This window comes from Micromys minutus (assembly GCF_963924665.1).
Source record: "Micromys minutus genome assembly, chromosome: 1".
In the NCBI taxonomy this organism is placed as follows: Eukaryota; Metazoa; Chordata; class Mammalia; order Rodentia; family Muridae; genus Micromys; species Micromys minutus.
Genome location: NC_137969.1, coordinates 241,570,676 through 241,593,566, shown reverse-complemented (window position 1 = coordinate 241,593,566; position 22,891 = coordinate 241,570,676). Strand labels below are relative to the sequence as shown.

At 45.0% G+C, this 22,891-nt stretch overlaps 1 protein-coding gene across 1 annotated transcript in view; it reads left to right on the top strand.

The window, feature by feature from the left end:
* The window catches only part of KCNK10 (potassium two pore domain channel subfamily K member 10), a gene marked incomplete at both ends in the record, with an annotated part of 120,819 nt that extends 115,987 nt beyond the window's left edge, over positions 1 to 4,832 (top strand). Inside the window, 2 exons of the mRNA XM_080917380.1 lie at positions 2,338 to 2,480; positions 4,212 to 4,832. Of these exons, the coding sequence (XP_080773506.1) occupies positions 2,338 to 2,480; positions 4,212 to 4,832 (764 nt within the window). The remainder of the gene's footprint in view (positions 1 to 2,337; positions 2,481 to 4,211) is intronic.
* Between the last annotated feature and the right edge of the window lie 18,059 nt (positions 4,833 to 22,891).

The window sequence follows — 22,891 nt, the reverse complement described above, 5'->3', positions numbered from 1 at the left end:
TTCTCTTGGTATCTCCAGAGGATCAGCTCTGTGACCTCTGAAGCTACTAGCATCAATAGGTGCTCAAAGTCCCTCCAAAACCAACACAACTTTTACATAGAATTTATGCACGTCCTCTCACGCATGGCCAAACATCTGCATGTAGATGCCATGCAATATTCAATGCAAAGAGAATGCTTTGCAAATAGTCATCCTACTGTATTGTTTAGGGAGTAATGAGAATAAAAAGTTACTCATATGTCTAATGCTGGCAATTTAGAAAAAATTTGAGTAATTTTGGTCCAACTCTGGTTGAATCTAGCCAGACAGCTTGTGGATATGTGGGTTAATTAATACTTTGTGTGATGGGGGAGGTGGGGGTTGCTGGACCATTCAAATAACCAAAAGTTGATGGTCACTGTGATCTGATAGGTTATCGGCTCTACTAGAAATTCATCTGGGGGTGGGGGAGAACCACTCAAGATTGATGGAAGCTTTCTTTTACTGATGACTCACTGTGATGCAGCCTAATGATGCTGCAGCATTTCACACCCCTGACTGTGAGTGTACACAGAGCTTGCAATTCTAGCCGTGACTAATGAAAGGTCACACAGAGAGACACACTCTATATAGTTGGCTAGCACACACCAGTGACAGCCTTGACTGGGTACTAGTGGTTTGCAAAGGTACATATTTACTTAGCCCAAAGGGGACAGAACACTTAAGGAAACGGATTAGTATACAACCCTGTAAACAGTGGGCTACAGGGAAGAATGCAGATAGCTGAACCAGAGCAAAGAGGGACCTGACACCTTGGAATCATTATTTTTACATGTATGAATATTTTTTGCTGAACATATGTGTGTGCATCACACGTGTGCCTGATGCCCTTGGAAGTCAAAAGAGAAGGCATCAAGTCCCCTGCAAGGTGAGTCACAGATGGTCTTCAGCCACCATGTAGGTCCTCTGCAAGAGCTATAAGTGCTCTCATCGAGAGCCACATCTCTAGCCCCGTTCCTACTGCAGTAGGATTCATGGGCTGTCCTATAGATTAGTTTTGATTTTACTAAGAGCCCTAGGTCCCAGTGGATGCCTATCAAGCTTTCCAAGCTATTGTAACCATAGACCTTCCATGATGTCGGACACAGTGACAACCACTACCCAGTGGACAAGGCTAGGGGTATTTCATCACCCAGTGTTCTGATTGTTAGCACAGCACCCTTGAGTTGTCTTAGAGGCGCCTGCCTGCTCTCTGGGCGAGGGAAGTGTGCTGTCAGCAGTGCGAACAATGGGGCAGAAATAAGTAGGCGAATTATTTGGAATGAATGATCATTTCTATGAATGCAACAGCCAGTCAACACCATTAGGCAATTGGCCAATTTGGTTTGCTAGATTTTTTTTTTTCTTTTACTGTAATCCTTGTTTATCAAATGATGGGATTGAACTAGATTTCCCTCACTGGTACAGTTTAGCTCTCCCATATAGTAATTCTAATTGCCTGGCCTAACTGACCCCTGGATGAGCATCATGTAAACACCATCCCTTAGTATCAAATCACTATTTCATGGATCAAAGTCTCAATAATGCTGTTATACTTAATTTGTTATACTTAATTTTACTTCTTCTGCACACCCACTCGTCTCTAATAAACTTTAGAAACAAATAACTTCAAGTATTTGAAATCATTTGACATTGTGTGTGTGTGTGTGTGTGTGTGTGTGTGTGTGTGTGTGTGTGTACTCTTCTCATTTTCCTTCTCCTTTCCTCACTCCTCTTCCTCTTTTTCTCTCCTCCTTTTCATCTTCCTACTTTTTCCCACTCTGTTGTCATTGTCGTTGTCATGATCATGATCTTCCTCTCTCCTTTTCAGAGTCAAATTCTTACCGTGTAGCTCTGGCTCACCCTGCACTCACTGTGTACCTAAGGCTGGCCTTGAACCTACAGTGGATCCTCCAGTCTTTCATTCTTGACTGATAAGATTATTAGTGTGTACAAACCCTCACTGTACTCAATCTGTTAATGAGGAGAATTCAGAGAGTTCTGAGAAAAACAAAAAGATAGATGGTGGACCAGCATCTGAAAATACTTTTCCTGTGAAATTAATTCTTTGTCAATGGGAGTAGATCACTCAAGATGGCCACTGGCATTTCTCTGTTCCAGAATGAAGGGTTATTTTTACTTGTTAAGAATCCAAGAAATTAAGCTTCAAGTCAGACTCCAGTTTCTGTTGGGTCTTGTTTCCTGAAAGCCCAGTGGTCTAGGACCAGACATGGGAATGATATTTCCCTCGATGAACTGGAGTTTACTCTGTGAAGACCAACTGCTGACCTTGCTAAAGTACCATTTGGTTGTTTTCAGGGGGAAATGCCGGCATCAATTACCGAGAGTGGTATAAGCCGCTGGTGTGGTTTTGGATCCTTGTTGGCCTTGCCTACTTTGCAGCTGTCCTCAGTATGATTGGAGACTGGCTGCGGGTTTTATCCAAAAAGACAAAAGAAGAGGTAGGAATCCTTCCAAACCCCATGGATGTCCTTGACACCTTTCATTGAGAAATGTCTGTTTCTGGCTCCATGAAAGGATTGCATGGCTTCTCTTTCCCTTTATTTAGAAGCTAAATCAGGTTCCCAGTAGTCATTTCTAGATCTTTTAGTAAATAACTCCTTTAAAAATGAGAAGAGAACTGACAAACTAGGAATTACAGGAGAGGGTGGATGGTGACTTAAGTATGAACATGGTTGCCTGTGTCAGCAACCACATAGGAGACTTCATGGATGCCTGGAGGACCTGGGGAAGCTGGCTGGCACTCCAGGTCTCAGGGTCAGTGTGGGGATGGCCAGTTGGACACCACCAGATGAAAGTCATTGAGCAGTGCTCAGCCATGGGGAAATAGACTCAAGGGGTTCTTTCTGCAAATATCCCCATTTCCCTTTATATATTTTCCCTATGTCCCCCTCCACCCTGCATCAGATCCTCAGACTTTTATTCCTCTTGCCAGATATCGGCAGTCATTACTTCTAGAACTGTATTTGAAACTCAAAGGCAAGTAAAGGAAGACAGAAGGAAACACATGCAGGGCTTCCAAAAATGTCATTCTTCTGCAAAGAGAAAGATAGGCAGGAGGAGAAAGAGTAAGGAAACAGGAAGATAACAAGAGAGGGACAGGCAATCCACTTGGTAAAAAGGGACCCAGGAGACAGTTGCTGGGTGAGTCTCCCCCACCCCACTCCCCCAATTCCTGGGCTTACAAAATGTTCCTGGCTTGTGCAAACATTCCCAATGCCATTTCCAGGTTGATTACCCAGAGACTGACCCACTGAGATGTTGGCTTTAACAAAAGAGGGAGGAACAGCAGAAGTAGACTTTTCTAAATGCTAAATTTTGAGTTATTTACATCTATAAGGAAGCAGAATGCCGCATAAGCAACCAAGAGATTTGGTGATCAATCTTCAGCAAAAGTTCACTTTTTAAGAAAATATTTTAGGTGGACTTTGGTGGGAAATGCCCTTTTCTGGCACCTTCACCGGGGAAATGTGGTTATCATGTACCTTGGGCCCTCCTCAGCACATGGTTGTAGAACGACTCCAATAGAGGATGACTATCCATCCCACTTTGCCTAGGACTTAGGGGATTTATTTCCTTGGGCACAGGACTTTTATCTTTCTCAGTACCCCAGAAATTGGACCCCGGGGTGTTATACATGCTAGGCAGGTGCTCTGTCATTGAGTTCTAGTCTTAATTTTTGGGCAGAGGCTTTGGAAAGAAGGGCAAGGACAAAGGCTTGCTGAGCATTGATTTTATGGCCACAGCTGAGTTAGGTGTGGTCTTTAATGTCATGCAATTATAGAAGCTCCATGAGACTTCATGTGAGAAAAATGGGGATACACACACACATACACACACGAGAGAAGGGGGGAGAGAGAGATTGAACCAGATTCCAAATCTATCCTCTACATGTTATCATCTGCCTCTATTCAGCTTTTATTTCTCAACCTCAGATGCTTCCAATCTCTCCCTACTCCATCAGTCAGTCACTATACAGCTTGACATGGGTGTCTCACTGGGTTGTAGAAAGCATCAGAGAAGATGGAGTGCTTTGTCTCTTTCTCTGGGAGATGATCTGCCCCTTGTCTTCCCCAGAGACTGCCTTCCTCATGAAACGCCTAAGGGCTGTGGGTTCTGAGAAGTCTAAGAAAGGAATTTCTTAGTTTATGTTGCTTTTCTGTCTTGTCTAGGTGGGTGAGATCAAAGCCCATGCAGCTGAGTGGAAGGCTAATGTCACTGCCGAGTTTCGGGAGACAAGGCGGCGGCTCAGCGTTGAGATTCATGACAAGCTGCAACGCGCAGCCACCATCCGAAGTATGGAGCGCCGGCGGCTGGGATTGGACCAGAGGGCCCACTCACTGGACATGCTATCCCCTGAGAAGCGCTCTGTCTTTGCAGCCCTGGACACAGGCCGTTTCAAGGCCTCATCCCAGGAGAGTATCAACAACAGACCCAACAACCTCCGCCTTAAGGGGCCAGATCAGCTCAACAAACATGGGCAGGGCGCTTCTGAGGACAACATCATCAACAAGTTCGGATCCACCTCCAAACTCACAAAGAGGAAAAACAAAGATCTCAAAAAGACCTTACCTGAGGATGTTCAGAAAATCTACAAAACCTTCCGGAATTACTCTCTGGATGAAGAGAAGAAAGAAGACGAGACAGAAAAGATATGTAACTCGGACAACTCCAGCACAGCCATTCTGACAGAGTGTATACAGCAGCAAGCAGAGATGGAGAATGGAATGGTCCCTGTGGACACCAAAGACCAGGGGCTGGAGAACAATTCTTTACTTGAAGACAGAAACTAAATGTTAAAGACACTGGAGCTGGACTAAGTGTTGTCTTGTTTTTGTTGTTTTGTTTTTTTTGTCTTGTTTTTGTTTTAATATTCACACTGAGACACGTGCCTTAAATAGACTTCTTGTTAGTCCCAAATTACATAGCATTGAAGAATATATTTCACTGTGCCATACACAACTGAAAGCTCGCTCTGTCAAAATGAATCAAATGAGACCTTCATTTCAGATAGTGGCGCAGGATGCACGGGGGCATTTGTACAGGTAGCCAGTGTCAGTGTCATGGTCCTCACACAGTGCCACCCTGGCATGGCACACAGGAAAGGGGATCTTTCCCTTAGATCAGCCTCTGAGAAGACACGTTTGTCTTTTGAGTTGAGTCTCCTTCCCCAACCGACCCTTAGTGATAGGTTGTGCACAGAAGGGGAGGCTGTTTGCGAGGGACCTGGTGACTCTAGCAAGGGTTGGAGTGGATATTTTGACAGGCCACAGTGCAGAACACCTGCTCCAAAAACGAATGTCCTTGGGACCCAAGAGTACCTGGGATTTGTTGGAAACTGATCAGAGCACACACGTTTTATAAGGTGCAATTGCTTTTCTCATTAAAAATAAAATCATAGACACATCCCACTGTGGATATCTCTTAACCAATGACAGACATCCACTGAACTTTATCCTCGTGGGATAGGTAATGCAGGTGGGCTTGCAAGCACTGGTGAACACACCGCCTCAGCCGCTGCCTCATTCGAAAGGCAGATCATGCGTTTCAGTGGGTGTGGAGGTAAAAAAAATAAACTGATTTTGGAACATTCATACTCACTTTTCTACGGGAACTTTAATTATAACTTGTTTTGATAGGAGGGAGGAAATACCAAAATTATTGCCTTTGCATGATGCCAGTGGCTTGCTGTTCTGTCTAGCTGAACCTAATTTTTTTTAAAAAAAATAAAGATAAAAATAGACATCTCGTGTTTGTGAGACACGCCGAGGAGGACCACGGCATTGTTCCATCTCAGGGCTTCCTGTCCTTTTGGGTGTCTTAGAGTACACTTAACTATGAGACCCAATCTTGCTGTTTCCATACAAAAGGAAAAGGAATCTCTCACCAAACTCTTGTAAGGTTGAAATGGTTTAAGTTGTTTGCAGCTTAAGTGCCATTAACACATTTAAAACAATACTGAAAAGAAGTATTTAAAAGATTTCATTTTTGTCCTTGTGTTTCACGCTGCCTTTATCAGTTTCATTGTATGACTATGTTTTGTTTTGCCTTTCTCATGGAAACACAACCTTCCTCTCCTGTTCACCCCACACCTGTTAACCACCACAATGCTAACTCCCTCATCGGTGTTTCTAGGGAAACAATGATCAACATGGGATTGCTATGATTGTTTAACCTGTTACAGTATTCAGTGAAGGACCATTGTAGGAAAGAGTGAGCTGTAGGGTTTGGGAGGCAGATTTAATGGATTTTTTTTTTTTTTTTTTTTTTTTTTTTTACCAGAAAGGAGAAATTCATAGTAGGCCTTACCTCACCTGTGGATGTGTCCGCTTTAATTGGATTTGTCTGCATGTTGGTTCAGCTAGGGCACTCTGCACTTAAACATCCGAATCCTGTAACATGAGGAAACTGCTGGCTATGGGTCTTCAAGACTCACTACTGTCTTTTGGGGATTTTCATGGAATTTTCCTATAACTAACAGAGCATATTTAACAAGAGATCACAGCACAAGCGAAGACTTCCAGAGACTGTCTACCATTTTCTAACCGAGGGCAAAGTATGTCCACTGCGTCTTTGACCACTGGTACCATCCATGGAAGACTCATTTCCCCTGCCCACTTTCCCAAAATGCACTGCTTCCAGCTGTCCCTACCCTGCTTCTTGGAGCACAGAAGCCCGTTTCCCAGCTCTCAGGGAAACCTTCAGGATCTTAATTATTTGAGAAATCAAATAGGAATCAGTACGGTGAGGCCTTTTCTGTCAAGGGTTTTTCTGGGATCATTCCATCAGAGCAGAACATTGGCTCATTGGTGTTCCACATAGTGTTGTAGACTCAGAGAACATGATGTGGATGCTGGGTTTTTAATCATGGGAAGGGTCCAGCTTGGCTCATTGTGTTTTAGGAAATAGGTAGGTAAGTGGGACTTTTCTATTCTGACCAGTTTTCTGATGAAACTGCACACGGATCTCACCCATTTTCCGTTGCATGGTACCTTGCATCATCTTTTTGGTTGTGTTAAAACTGCTGGCACTAGGTCTATTGTCCTGTGCCTTTTATGGACTTGGCACTGAATTGGGCATTCGATGGCACTCATTGAAACCTCAGTTGGAAGTATTTACAAACCCTTTGTTTAGAGGAGGGCACAGAGACTCAGGGAGGCTAAGCAACTTACCAGTAGGGCACAGCGAGAACGTGGTAAGAGTCTGCTTTCAATTTTGCTATGATGTCCACAACACGTACCCTTGGGACTGAGAGTGCTTGTGTGTGTGTGTGTGATTGTATGCGTGCACACATCTTACAAGCTTCATGAGCACAGTTGACAGAGGTGAGGGGAAGATAGATTTTTTTTACCCCCAACAGGGAGTAAAATTTGGGGGGTAAAGCTGGCCTAAAAGCTTACCCCTGAAGCTGTCAACTGCAGGCTTTTGGCTTCGGGATGCTGTACTCAGAGCCTTTGCCGTGTTGCTAGAAATGCCCCTCCAAGGCACTCCTTTGCACTTTACCTGATTCTCTTGCAGAAACTCATCATAGAGTAAGAACTAGGCAACTCAGAAGTCTTACACACACAATCAATCAAGCGGAACAGGTACATGAGTCAGTGTATGCACAGATGTATTTGTAAGAATCAAACCACGGTAATACTGAGACGCAAATGTAACCTTGGATGGAGAGTGCGTCACCACCCATCCTCTGAGTGTTGGATAATGGTTCTGAATGATGTCAGAGAAGAACCTCAATGGATTGAGTATGTGGACAAAGTGTTCCAAAAACTATGACGTACTCTCCAAAGGAGAAGTTGATGGTAGCATGAGAGGTTTCATTTCATGTATGCATGCTAACTAAGCCTGAAGGTGTTGGTTGTTTGGAAGTTACATCAATGTTACCCCTGTAAGCAGGGGGAGCAAACAGTGTACAGAACATGTGTGATAAGACAGCTGCAACATGTTACCATGTTATGTACAAATACCAGCCCAGCCTACCCTTTTCCCCTCAATAACCCTTGCCCATCTTAATCCCAGAATAAATGTATGGATGTTAGACATGGAAAGAGCACACGTTTGGTAACTTAGGTGGGCAATTTTGTGCTTTGTTTGACAGCTGAGTACCGAATTGTACTCTTGTCTGGAGGCTTACTAGTGAGAGCCGGGGGATAGCTTGGAGAGGCTATTATATACAATTATATAATTATTATGATATATATTATATAGACATTATACAAATATAATATTCCCAGACCTAACTCAGTAGTGATTCACTCTACCAGGTTTCAGCTTGGCTATAGGGCTGTGCAATGTGTAAATGTGTGGTGTGTGTGGTGTGTGTGGTGCGAAAGGGGTCCCTAGCCTATAATACAGGTACCTGGGACCACTATTGCTTGTGCTTTTCCCCACCCATGCCTGTGTTCACAGGCACAGAGTTTTCCCTGGACCTCCCCTGCACACCACAGGAACGGAGCACAGAGTATTACCAAAACCTTTCCCAGTTGTACATTTCTCTGAGGAGACATTCCCTAGTCCGTGAGTTAACCAGAAGATTATTAAGTTGGATTTCTGCATATTGATTAATGGCCCCATTCCCACCCCCCCCCCCAGTATTTGTGTTCTGTGCGGTTGATGGAGACCAGATGTATTTGAAAGACTGGTGTCCAAATTAGGAACACACCCAATATGGGCTCTATCCACCACCATGCTAGCTCTTAGCACACTGTTGCTCTGCACAACACACAGTGCAGGGGGCTTTTTTTTTTTTGTTTGTTTGTTTTGTTTTTGGGGTTGGGGGTGAGGTCACCAGGGCAATGGTGTTAAGACTAGTCAAAAACTGTAAGCCACTGCCATCTGCATCTCCTGTACTAAATGTTCCCTTGATTCAAGCATTATGAATTTATGTTCTCCCCCACTCCCTCCTCCTGGTACTTAAAGTCACACGTGTGTAGAAAATGACCTCTCAGGTTCCCTGGGGGCAACCTCATGTGGGATGTTCTAGTTGTGTTAAGCATTAGCAAACAACTGTTCCCAGTTCTGAGGCATCATTTCCTGGGGAGTCAAAGCTGCCCAATACCTATTCATATGCTTGGTCTGGGGACAGGATTCTGGTTGAAGCACTTGTGGCTCACTGGACTGGGAATGACATTAACCATCTAGTGTGCAGGGTGGTTTCAACATCAAAGACACTGAAAGGAAAAGCAAAACAAGCTCACAAAGCCTCTCTGTAAAAGACAAACAAACCCCACTGTCTTCTGCCATCTGGCTTTCTGCATTTTGCCAATGCTTCCTGTCTGGGGGTCTTTCTCACTGTTAGGATACAGGAGTCTGCAAATCCAAGAGGCTGCGGGTGGGCAGGAGAAGCCTCTGCTGATATAGCACAAGAGCTAGCTTATTAACAATGGCCTCAAAATGGCGCACAGCTGAGCTCTAAAACAAAGGCCACTTTCATTTGGCATTTCAAGTACTGTTGGGTCTGCATACACCGTGGCGGCGACACGGCTCTGATAGAGCCCTGCACTCTGTCCTGGTGTGGTAGTCATGTCATCCCACTGTGACCTTTTCCCTTGCTCCACGGGCTTCTTCCACGTGGGTAGGCCATATGACACCAGCTTAGTGGTATAGAGAGAAGTGGGAGGTATCTTTGACTTTCTGGGTAGTGGTTATCTTTTTCACAGGTGCCGAAGATGGGGACACCTTTGTGTTCTTTGTCCTTAAGTTCTTTGTTTCCTGTCCTGTGCATTAGAAAAGAAACTTGTAGTCCATCAGCTCAGTAGACTTGCACCATAGATGCTGCCACATGGTCTGTCCCATGTGTGGGGCTCTAGCTGGAAGGAAGTTGCCTAGATGTGATATGCAAACTACCCCAAATGCTAACCTCTGTTTCCTTTTTGTCCCAGAGCTGCAGGCAGGGACCCAGTGATGACCAACCATAAACCCATGTGTGGGGATGTTTTACCTTTTTTTTTTTTTTTTTTTTTTTTTTTTTTGTAGAATTTCATGGTGCTTTTTTTTTTTTAAAGGCATTTTACAGTTATGTGTTGGGGGGCATTTCATATTGTTCTTAGAAGGAGAAGTGAGAATTCGCTTGTAACATTTCAATAAGCTGTGCTGCTATTTCCCTTATTTGAAAATGTGATCTTTTTTTCAATGATGGAGAACATTGCAACAAAGACCTTCTGGAAGATCCAATCTAATGTCTTGTCCTGTTTTCGTGTGGTTCATAGTGGTTGATTTAGGTTCAGGACCACGGGATAGGTTCTTACCTGGCTTCTATTCATTCATCAGCATTTCACACTGGGTTGATGAGCACAGAGCTGGCTGCAGGAGGAGTCTGGAACCCAGCAGGGAAAGGGATCTCATAAGCCAGCATTTTGGCTGCCTTTTATCTTATTCCAGTTGCATGTTGCTGGGGGTTGAGCAGCAGGTTAAACTACATCTGCTACTATGAAAGGTGCTTCTCTGCTGCAGATGTGGCAGGATACATCGACATGCTCTTGCTGCATGGGACTTCTAGGGCGGGTGGCAATATGCTAACCAATTTTGGACACCTATCAGGTAGTAGGTAGCCTACTAGCAGTTGACAAACATCCCACCCAGCCTTCCGAAGATAAAAGTATCAACATTTCATAGATAAGTGCTTTGAGTCTCTGAAATAATAAGCTACCTCCAACCAACCCAATTAGCCATCAACCTGAGCTTTTCAGCAAAGGTGGCATGCTTCTTTTAGACTTCTTTTAGAGCAAGTCACCTGCCCTCAACCCAACTTGGTCCTTCTTCAACTGGACGTTTGCTAGACTGGGTTTTAAATGATGGTCCCCCTGCCCATTTTATTACTTGATGGGGGCTGTGTCTGTGCTTCTCGTTCTTTTTTTTTTAAACTTATAAAGTGCTTTTAATTTTGTTGTTTTAAATTTTATTTTGGGAACAACCCATCAGTCTTTAGTGACTGATGTCAGAGAACACACCCTATTCTTTTAGCTTCTCGTTCTTGGCACTGAGCACCGCAGTTAACACAGACACTTAGCAGGTCAGTTCACTTATTGCTGAGCATATTTTCATCCTTCAAAGAGGATTTAAATTTTAGTCTATCCCCCCCCACCCCCATTACTGAATATCATTTTGGGAAAGCCAAGTTTATCTAAAAGAAATGAGATGTTCGTTTTATTTATTTATTTATTTATTTATTTTTTTAAAAAATGTAATTCCAAAGCCAGGCAGTGGTGGTGCACACCTTTAATCCAAGCACCCAGGAGGCAGAGGCCAGCAGATCTCAAGTTCAAGGCTAGCCTGGTCTACAGAATGTGTTCTAGGACAGCCAGTCCTCCACAGAGAACCCTATCCCACAAAACCAAAATGGAGAACAAAACAAAAAAAAAACCTACATAATTCCAAAATTTTAATCACAGGCAGTGATTGAATAATTAGACCAGAAAGATGACAACCCTGAAGACCAGCTCTCATCTAGATCTTTGGATACTGGCAATGCCTATTTAAAAGCCAATATTATAGAGAGAATTGGAACTTATATGTACACAGGGAATGCGATATTATGCTTCCTGGGGATATCTGCTGCTGAAGGTCATGCCTCTGCCTGAGGAAGCGGTCCTCAGCAACCACACATTTTCTTTCTTTCCCTGTTAATGTGGGTGCATTCTTGGAATTCTACTTTAAGACTGTATTCCCAGGTATTGGTTTTCCAAACTGCTGTGGTGACCCTTGCATGTCTTTGAAAAGCCCTCAGGGGTTTTATGAGGCCTGAACCATTTCCAGCCCAGTATAAAGACACTGTTTGCATCTTGTTCATTCTCATTTTCCCCAGGGAGAATACACTTCACAACAAGTGACGAGCACCAGTACTTACTGGCACATGGGCAAGTAATCTGGTACCTTCTGATGTGCATAATTGTTTTGCAAAATGACAGCAAACAGGCTTGCACTGTGTTGACTGTTGGTCTTCCTGTGCAGTTTCTATCCCCTGATATCCTCTCAGAGACCAAAGAGCATTGCGTGGGTTGGACCTAGCCACTCCCCACCCATGTATGTGACATATGTGCAGTTCAGTCTTCATATGGGTCCCCTAACAATTGGAGTGGGATCTATCCCTGAAGCTGTTGCCTGTTTGTGGAATATGCTTCCCCTAACTGGGCTGTCTTTTCTGGCTCTGTGGGAGATTATGAGCCTAGCTATATAGAGACTTGATGCGCCAGGGTCAGAGCTATTCAGAGGTGCCTCTACTCCCTCAGAAGAGAAAAGGAGGGTGATGGGAGGGACTTTGTGGGGGCCAGTGGGATGAGAGTTATATGGGAGAGTTTGGAAGGAAGAAAGGGAGAAATGTTGTAATTATAATATTATTATCCCCAAAATAAGAAATAGGAAAAAGAAGTGCCAGATGTAGTAATTCCATTAAAAAAAAGCTTCCTGCTTGCCCTCAAGAGAAATGGATTTCAGCTGTGGCTACAGATTTGCTCTCTCAGGCCTTCCCCAGCTGCTCCTGGGAGAAATTCAAGGCCCTCTATTTCTTGGTTACTGTATAAGTGACTGGAAGAAACTGTCTAGACACTTCTCTGTTACCCCTTTACTAAAGAGATTAGACAGCCTTCCTGGAGATACCTTGGTTACAAAATCTCCAGTTTCTCGTTTCCCATACATAGTTAATTCCTAAAGGGAGCTCTCTTTCTCCTTTTCAAGGGCTTTGTTCAGGACACGGGGGAATAATTTAAAAGATGCCATAAACCACAGCGTTGAGGAAAAGGAGTCAGCAGAATCCTAGCTGAAAAGAGCTCAAACCAGAGATTTTTTTCTTTTGCCTGAACCAGAGGGCAGGATGCTATGCCATAGGGCTATGGTCCAGGCAAATATAGTCCTTGGATAATGTCTGGAGTTTGAATACTGACCACCATGGTATGTTTACCCTGGCTACATTTATGAACTTGCAACAACCATGGAAGCTAAAATAGTGTAACATACTTGGAACAAACAAAAATGCTTGCAGCTAACCATCGGACTGAACATGGGGACCCCAATGAAGAAGCTAGAAAAAGGACCGAAGGAACTGAAAGGGTCTGCAACACCATGGGAAGAACAACATTATCAACCATCCAACCGCCCCCCCCCCCCCCCGCGCACCAGAGATCCCAGGGACTAAAACACCAACCAGTGAGCACACATGGAGAAACCCATGGCTCCAGGTGCATGTGTAGCAGAGGATATAGCTTTCTTTGGCATCTATGGGAGGAGAGGCCTTTGGTCCAGTGAAGGCTTGTTTCCCCAGTGTAGGGGAATGCCAAGGCACTGAGGTGGAGAGAGTAGTTGAGAGAGGGAGCACATTCATGGAGGTAAGGGGAGAAGGAGGGGAATGAGAGTGGGGTGTGGAGGGGATAACATCTGAAATATAGAAAATATCTAATAAAAAAAGGAAAAAATGCTAAAACATACCCAAGTGTGTTCATCAAAAAAAATTTCAATCTTTTTTCTCTACACATTTTTTTTTTGAATTTGAGAAGGTAGACAGGTCAGCATTCTTTAAGTGTCTTTATGAAAAATGCTTTAAAGTTCTGTCATTTCCAGTCACTTTTGTCGTGATGTATAGAAAGTCACCAAAAAAAAAGTGCCTACACTTTTTTTTTTTTTTTTTCAAGAAAGCATATTTTCTCACACAATCAATGGAACAGTCATGCTTACCAAATGATTTTAGGTCATCCTGGGTAAAACGTTCCCTTCACTTTTAAATGTGCTAGAATTCCAATCTTTGCAGGTATAGTCCTCTGCATTCTTAATAGTCGCCTACATTAGCAGGCAATCTTTGAATTAATTGCAAATATTTTAGGCAGAAACAATAGCAGGATCTTTGAAATGAGTGAACTTACTCTACAGAGGGGGACTTTGGAGAGGATACTAACATGCAACCTCAGCCGTAAATGGAGTAGGGACAGCCAGGATGGCACGTGATGGCAGCACAGGTGACAGCTTTACATGTCTATCAATTCTGTTTTTGAGATTATAGTCACAACATTTCTCCCTTCCCTCTCTCTAACCCCCCTCTCATACCTCTCCTCCTGCTCTCTCAGAGTCATAGCTTCATTTTCATTAGCTGTTATGACATCTCAGTATTCTATCTAGAACATTCCCCTCTCCTGCTCTTCCATCTTTAAATGCTGTTTTTCTGGGGTCCACTGGAGGAAGAAAGCAGTGATCTGCTTTCTTATGTCCATGAGTGGATACAAATCCAAGACAGTTTCTCTGCTCACTTCCCAGGGCGGGAGGAAGGGAACTAACAGCAGTCCTAACTGGATGAAGTTGCACTAGCTGGCTCTTCGTTGAACGTTTATGGGGCCCTATCTGTATTAAGTCTGGAGAGGGGGCCAGGGACATCTGAGCCACATGATGTGCCCTTCAAATTTGACTCCACCCAGGCAGTCAAAGCAAGTTTCCTGGAAGAGGAAAGTCTCTTGGGAGCAGAGGAACTGGAATAGTTCCGAGATATAATCCTGTGTAATTAAAGAGAACTGTGCTGAGCTGAGAATTCTACAAATACTGTAAATCTATCTCCTCTGTTGCTACAAGATGTTTCCTGTGAAGGGAGGGAGGGGGTTGAAATACCTGAGAAGCTAAACCAAAGTGAAAAGACGAAGAAGGCCAGCACCACTGGCCATGGGTTACAGTGGGAACTCTAACTCCTCCTGAAAACATGTGTGATCGACCAACATACAAACGTCATTAGTGTTTCTTTTCTTTGCACACCCTTCTGTCTCCAGCAAAGGAGATACCATGTTCTGTCTTCATTTCCTCTAGAAAGGAACATGGTGGCTGGAGTCATCCTGCCTCTTTGTGTCAGGCATACAGAGGATTTCCCCATGATTGCGAGCAGACTTGGAACACAACACTGGGAGAAACAGGGCTTTTCCTTGGGGAGGAGGACAGGACACAGAGAATTTGGCCCTACACTTTGTGCAGTGCCATGAAGTGAGGATGCATCATCAACTTCTGCAGATGACCTCCAGGGTCAGGGCCACCCACTCATCAGCTGGGATCCTAGCCCAAACCATCTACCTACTAGCATGCACTTTCCCATCACCGTAGGAAGGATGATCCTGGAAACTGGCATTCAGATGATTTACAGAAAGGGCTTTTCTATTTTTTTGCACACACACCCAACCCTTTTCACTTTCTCTTTTCTGTGCTAAATGGTTCTTCTTGACTTGTGTGTGCTTACCACAGTGTTTCTGAGGCAGAAGCAAGGGAGGATGGCTATGCTGGGACACTATGAATACGTGCACCATTTCAGCCGCTAAAAAGATCCTTTCAAAAAAGGTACGGGCGAGGCAGGCTACCATAACTGGGCATCAAGAACACCCTTAATACACTCTTACTGTCTTAGACCTTCCTGCCTCGGTGGGTACTTATGAGGGTGCAGAGGGAAACACTTCCCAGAGTCCGAGCAGAGCTTGGGGGAATGGGCCAGAATGGGGGCATTTCCTTGATGGGAAAGAGACCCAGACAGATGCATAGCCATAGTCAACCCAGGTTGAAGACCCTGACTTCATGTCCAGCAGGCCTGGCTGCGCTCTGGGAAGCCAGCTACACATCCGTCTTCATTCTTGTGTAAGTTCCATTCTTTAGTTCACATCTGCAGGAACCGGAGAGCAGGCAGAGCCAACTCTCTTGTCTTTATGTGGACGCATGTATCCCAATAAACAGGCCCATGTGCATTGATTGAGGAAGGGATAGAGAAATCCTAGTCCCCTCCCCCACCCTTCTTTCCTTCCCTCCTCTACCCAGACCTACAAGAAACTCCTGGAAGAAATTAGCTCTAAGGAAGTCACAGTACTTTGGCTGAACAGTTTGAATGAGCCTGGCACTATTGCAAGGCATAAAAACCCTTGCTCCTTGGACGATCCCCCGCCCCCACACCTTTGCTACCTGCTGATCCCAACTCAAGCAAGGGAAGTGGACACAGATGGGAGGAAAGCAGGAACAGTCTAACAGAATTCTGTCTCTTTATTCTCTCAGATGCCCGAATCCTTGTGGGGGATCCTATTAGCATAAAAGTAAAAGAAAAAAAATGATACAGGCAAAAACATCTACAAGAAGGCAAAGGAATCCAGCCATCTTTGGGGAACCAAAAAAAAAAAAAAATTCCTTAGATTGGTAGATAAAAATAACAGAGGCAAAGAGGAAAAAGGCAGGATCCAGAGAAGAGAGGGCATTAGGTCAGAGACACCTGGATAGGGGCAGGAGCTAAGAGTAAAAGGGAAAAACCTCTGGATAACAAGTGAAAGGAACAGGAATATGGCTTACTTTGTCCTGACCCAGGCACAAAGAAGACATGTGAAAAAGCGTCCCCTCCACCCCCAGCTTCAATAGGGGCAGGTTCTGAGCAGTTAAGAAGTTTGGGAGAGATGACTTCAGAAACGATCTAAAGCAGTGTTCTCAACCTGGGAGTCTCGGCCTCTTCTGGGGGTGGAGTGCGGTCAATCAGCGGTGCATTCACAGGGGTCACCTAAGACCATCAGAAGTGGCCCTAAGAACTGAGATCCAGGAAGATCTACCCATATGTGGATGGGCACCGCGAGTGCTGACATTGTGGAGGCAAACCCATCACATAAACCCTGAACAGGTTCAGGAGGTGCACGTGACGTACTTATGAGGAGCAGAAGCTTGGGTAGAGAGCAGCAGTATTGGAAGTAAATAGACACTTCATAAATCAGAATTCCTACGTAAATGTAAAACCAAGAACTGAAAAATCAACTCCTGCAAAAAAAAAACAAATTAAAAATTAAAAAATCTGTACTATGGAAATTTAGTCTGGATATGTGGTTGGTGTGAATGTGTGACTACTGTGCCCCTTTGTGATAGTAACATGTATGTAAAAGAGAGAGAGAGAGAGAGAGAGAGAGAGAGAGAGAGAGAGAGAGAGAGAGGAAATGATAAATCACAGGAAACTTTAATGAATTGCATTGATCCAATTGTGCCATGTGGCACCTTTTATGTTATTAAAGCTATTGTATTATTTTTCATTGGAAAAACCACCCCATGACAATGGATCATGTAGAGAAGAACATTAAGAAAATGTAGCGAGTTTTACAGTATTGTTTTTACCTCAATAATTACAACAAGAATTGAGAAACTGCAATGTGATATTTACTGTGAAGTTCTAACAGCTGAATCTATAAAAAGCTGAAAAAAAAAAAAAACAAAAAAACTAAGAGTGCCATTTTGACAGCAAGCATCCAGAGCTTTGGGGGGCAAGTACCCCAACTATTTTAGAAGCAAAACTGACAGCCTCAAGAACACCAGACTTGACGGGGGGGGGGAGTGGGGGGGCAGGTAACCCAAACAAAAGGTAGCAGCCATTAAAGTGAGAAGGCACACCCCTGGTGAAAGGACCCAAAGAGAACTTAGTTGAAGAGATTAAGGAGCGCCTTCAAGGGGAAAAAGATGGGCCTAGAAGGTCCATACCCACCAGTCTTCTGCCAGGGTTTCCAGCAGCTGTCACTCTGCTGTGCTCCAGAAGGAGGTGGCTTCTACAGCATCAGCCCTTCCTGGGGTCTGAGAGAAAACAGCCTACCCAGCAATATTTGAAAGCCGGTGGGGAAGCCACTTGGCTCTTACTAGAGCATCTTGAAGGTTGGAGGCCAGATACCATAAGTATCTTCAACTTGATTTTAACACAGAAACTGTTCGAAGGCAGCCCCAGGGACAGACGCCAACAGCAATACTAAGTTCTATCTATGCTAAACCCAAGAAATATGTCATACTGGATACTTCCACACAGACAAACAGCCTCCATTTGTCAAAAGTGAGGCAACCATGTTTGTTTTCAGTTACCAAACAGGGAGGCAAATTCAGAGAAGTGTTTAGTGACTTTGTCCAAGTTGCAAAGCAGGTCCTTTGCCTTTGTGCCTGTCTCGGTGGTGGCTTCATGTAATATGTCCTGAAGGGAACTAACTGGAAGATAAATGGTCCTGTAGCGTGCAGTGTGATTCTCCACTAATAGTTTAATTCTTAGGATGGCGAGGGTTCCCAGTATCTTTAAATTTATACTCCTGGTTATTTCCTAACAGTAGAGAGCCCCTCCCAAGACGTCATAAAGGCAACCAGAGAAAAATAAGTGGCCTCCTAAAAGGAATTTTTACAAGATTTCCTGGGCTAAATCTCCAAGAAGCAGTGTATATGAAACCCCTGAGTATGTAGTAGAGATACATACATGCACAAAATTAGTGACCAACATTAAATGTGATTGGTAGGCATTTCTGTCCTTCCACTTGGGTTTTTCTTATCCTTTGTGATAATGTATATGTGATAGAATGGAAAAATATAAACATATAACTAATATTTGGCCATTATAAACATTTGAAAGCCTGTCTACTTGGCTTTTAACCTGGCAGTCTTTGAAGACTTGAGGCCAGACACGGAGACAGAAAACAGAAAAGATTAAAAAAGAAAAAGCCTGTTTCATCCATCTATCAACCATAAGAGGAGCCAAAGAGTCTTCTAGCCTTTGCTGACTTAGCAAGGCAACTGACAAGTTCAAGCTTGACCATGTCTCTGGTGACCGAATTACAATGACTACTTTCTGAGGGACCGGTGACTCAGACGTTGCACCTATCAGCAGCGTAGTCAGGTCTGGTTGAAAGGTTCAGCCTGTGATTTAGCTCCATTTCTCACATTCTTCCCATTACCACTCTGCTGTCCTGTGTCCCCCATATAACCAACATCAAAGCCACAACATCACAAGAGGGAATGAGGGCTTCCTTCAGCAGGTGCCATTCCTTTGTCATCGGTGGTATCAAGAGAATCAGGATGTCTCAGCCTTCCCCCCCTCCTCAAACCCCGGGTCACTTGGATTATTTTCCTATGAAGAAGCAGGCTGTCAAGCCCTGGCCATTTGGAGACCCTTTCCTTCACCTGAAAGATTAGCACCTGCCTGTGAGCAACTCCAAGTTTCTGTCTTCCCTGGGCCTCAGCTCAGCACTGAATTCAAAGAGAGGCTAAGCTGGGGAGTTGCCTAGGCAATGATGTGGCTGCACATCTGCTGCTCACCTTGGAAGCCTGCCCTACCTCAGGGGCTGCCTGCCCCAGGTGCTGACGGAAATCAGCTCTCAGGAAGCCACCCGGCTAGTTGCTTACATGTTAGCTAGTGTACGGGTAACCCGCAATAGGCAGAGGTACTGGGCCGGGGTGGGGGGAGAAGGAAAGCTACGCCTTGACTTTCCTCTTTCTTTTCCCCTAGGTTCTGTCTTCTCAGAAGCAGTTAAAGGCAAAGGACTGCCTCCCCTCATCCCCAGGGTGCTTTATAACAATAGTTCAATCACATCCCAGGAAACAGAGCAGCTTCTTACTCTAGATGGGTTCTTTCTGTAGTGCAATAGAGATAGGGAAAGGCTTCTTCTTCCCATCCCTCAGTTTTCAAATTCTCTTTTCTTGCATGTTCCAGCTCTGTGTCCATAACTCTCCTGCACAGTAAGGGACTAGCCTCAATCCCAGGGCTCTGCTCTTGTACCCCAAGAGCTCAGCTGCGGATGGTATTTGTTGCGCCTTTCTTCTCCGGGTACCTCCTGAGAACCCTTGTAAGCCACGTGTAGGTATGTCTATAGAAAACATTCTCACCCACTCTCAATGGAAGAGCTCCTTCTAGTTGGTCTTAGCAGAGTAAGGCTGGTATGGGAGTTGGAAAATGAGGATTGCATTTATATTATGTTTAATAAATTGTGCTGGTGGGGTTTGTGTGTGCTTTACAATTCACTCTGTGTGCAAGTTTTCCATTTTCTTGTTCTTTTCTTTTTTAAGGTGCATCTCATGATGAGCCTTGAGGAACCTGGGAAGGGTAGGTAGTAGTGGTAGAACACACGTGATGGGGGCACTAGGGCCCTCCCATCCTATGTCCCCTTACATGGAAATGACACTGTCACTTTATTGCCCCCAGGCCAGGTAAAGTACCAATGCCGTCTGTTTCATAGGCTCCTCCATAGGCAAAGAAAACCTGTCCATGTCGGCTACTCGATAATTAGAATCAAAACCACCAAGTTGCCCTGCCTTATCAGCAGCATCATGTTCCCCTTCATCACTGCCAAGGTCCAGGCCCTTTCACTCTCAGTGTCTGTTAGGGCACCTCCTTGAGAGGCCTGCATCAGTGTGGCTGGGGTCGAGAGGGGTTTGCTTTTGCGACCCCCATTGACTTTCTGGCTTGTCTTTCATGATTTCTTCATCCTTTCTCATAACCCTCAAGAGTTAGCCATTGCAACCAGGCCATCCTGACTGTGGCAAACAATATGGAGAAAACAACACGCTCCCCTGGCCCTGGCTCCCTGATGCTCTGTGGGCACAGTCCAGAGGGCCCCCTCAGAATGGCTCTCTCACGCAGTACTCAACAATGTCTCCTTCCTTTATTCTTCTGGACGGTGGCCCTGAGCGGCTTCCAGTGTCCCCACCACCAGTCAGCTACATGGTGTGGATGGCTAAGGATGGACATCCAAGCCAAAGTCTAGGGAGGTGCTTACGGCAGGCATCAAAAGTGCGGCCGTAAAGCCTGCTTCTGTCTCGCGTGCCTTCTTGGATAACCCGCTAGGTGCTGCATGCCCAAGTACATACAGATCTGGAAGCGGCTCCTCATCATGTGAGCTTTGGGTCTTTATAACAGTAACGGGGTGCTTTCCTTTGTGTCTACAGGCTAGACCTCGGAAGAAGCCAGGAGAGAAATTTCAATTCATTCCTGAGGCAAGTCTGGAGGAGGGGACATAGTTTTGATCCTTTTCAGTTTTGACTGAGAAGGGATGGAAGGGTGTGTGTGTGTGTGTGTGTGTGTGTGTGTGTGTGTGTGTGTGTGTGTGTGTGTGATAATATGGTCTGACCCAATAGGCACCACTTAGAGACTCATCGCAGGTCCTCCAAGTTTTAACTCAGAGACTGACACCTGCCAATAGAGAGACAGAGGACACCGGGGTTACCTTTTCAAACCTCCTTCAAGGATCCCACACGGTCTGTCATCGCCACAGAGTGTACTGTGTCAGTCATTTGTGTGCTTCTTCAGGAGTTGGGCTGGCCCAAGCCACATCCTCTTTTCAGGAAGACATTTCCCTAAAGATCACTCCTCACGCCTTCCTGCTAACCCAAGACCAGCTCGGGGGTGGGGGTGATTTCTTTTTCTCTTTTGTGGCATTGGTGTACCTGGGTTTCTACCAGTGTCAAATGCTCAGGGGTTAGTGTACCCTTAAAGTGACAAAGGGGAATAAGAGAGAAAGGAGAGAGGGTAGGAGGAGAAAAGGGCACAGAATATGCATCTGTCAAGAGGTTGGAGGGGGCAGTGACGCACAAAGTGGTTTCAAACTTAGTGAGCAGCCTTGTAAAGGACAGATGGGTTTCAAGCACAGTGAGGGAGAAGGCGACTGGCCGTTCACTGACTCCTTTACCCAACAAACATTTATTGAGTGCCTACTGTGTGTCAAGCGTGGTGTTGCAAAGTAGAGAGAGGAAAGACACTTTTTTTTCTCTCTACCTAAAGGAACCGTGGTCTATTGAGGGTGAGAACCACGGAGTTGACCAATGTCACAGGCTAGGTGCTGTGATGATGGAGGACTGTCCCGGTGTGTGGGTGAGGGTGCCACATGAAGAGGGAAGGAGGAGCCATGGATGACTTTGTTTGGGGGCCGGGGCTGGGTGAGAGTTCCAGGCAGAGCAGTACTATGAGCGAGATAAAGTACAGAGATGCCACGGGGTGAGGTGGCTTCAAGGGACGAGGAGCCACGCGATTCCTAGAGAGGAAAACCAAGAGGACATATGGGAGGTGTCAGGTCCTCCAGCCTTCTTAAAAACAGTGTTGAAGGAACTCTCCCAGATCATGGGGAAGCACTGAAGATATATGAGGAAAGCTGCGAGGCAGAGAGGAGTCTGCCCAAGACTTTGCCTAGGAGCACAAACCCAGAACCACCTTAAGGGACAGCACGAAGGTGGTTGTGTGCTTCTGGTCCTGCCTGTCAGGAGGAAGGACATCTGACAAGAGGGTAAAAGGGACCTTATTCACCTGAGGCCTAAACGTGGTTATTTAAAACCCTTGTCTCGGTGCTTCTTCTTAGATGCTAATTCCACCAGAACTTCTGAGATGTTAGGTGGTGGGTTTGAGATGCAAGCTCTTTCAGTCAGCCTTCCATCTCTAGCTGCACATGTGATAATTTGTCTGCCCCAGCTAGTCTCCCTTCTTCCCTTCCCCTTTACCACTCCTTCCTTCTGCTCTCACATACCTCCCTCAGCCTCTCTCACTTTCCCACTGCCTTTTTCCTTTTTGTTCTTCCCTGCCTTTAGCCTTGTCTCCCCTCCCTCAAGTCCCAATCTCTTCCGGATAAATTGAACATTCATTCCTAATAGCAGAAAAACGCAAGCCTTTCTCATCTTTCTCATCATGTGGACCCCTGACCTATGTGCCGTTTAGTTCAGGTATAGTGGAGCTTGCCTTCATCCTTTTGAACGAGACCAACCAAGCAGATCTTTGTCAGATCAACGAGAGCAATAGAGAAAGGAAAAAACTTATAAATATGCCTGGCCTGAGAATGGCAGCTAGGTGTGCTTTTTGTCTTTGGTTAGGGAGAACTCCAGAGCACCCCAGAGCAGAGAGAGAGAGAGAGAGAGAGAGAGAGAGAGAGAGAGAGAGAGAGAGAGAGAGAGAGAGAGAGAGATTAGTTGGGAACTAGATGCTGAATCTCAAGTCTTTTTCTATACAGCATTCACTACCATTCATTAGCTGAACATCCGTGTAGTCAGAAGTTATCCATAAACATCCTCAACTATAGTAGCAAGCTCCTTCTCAGAGTCGATGCCTCACTTCTCCCTCTCTCTGGCCTCTAAAGCAGAGGCTTGTATTCCATTTCATCAGGAC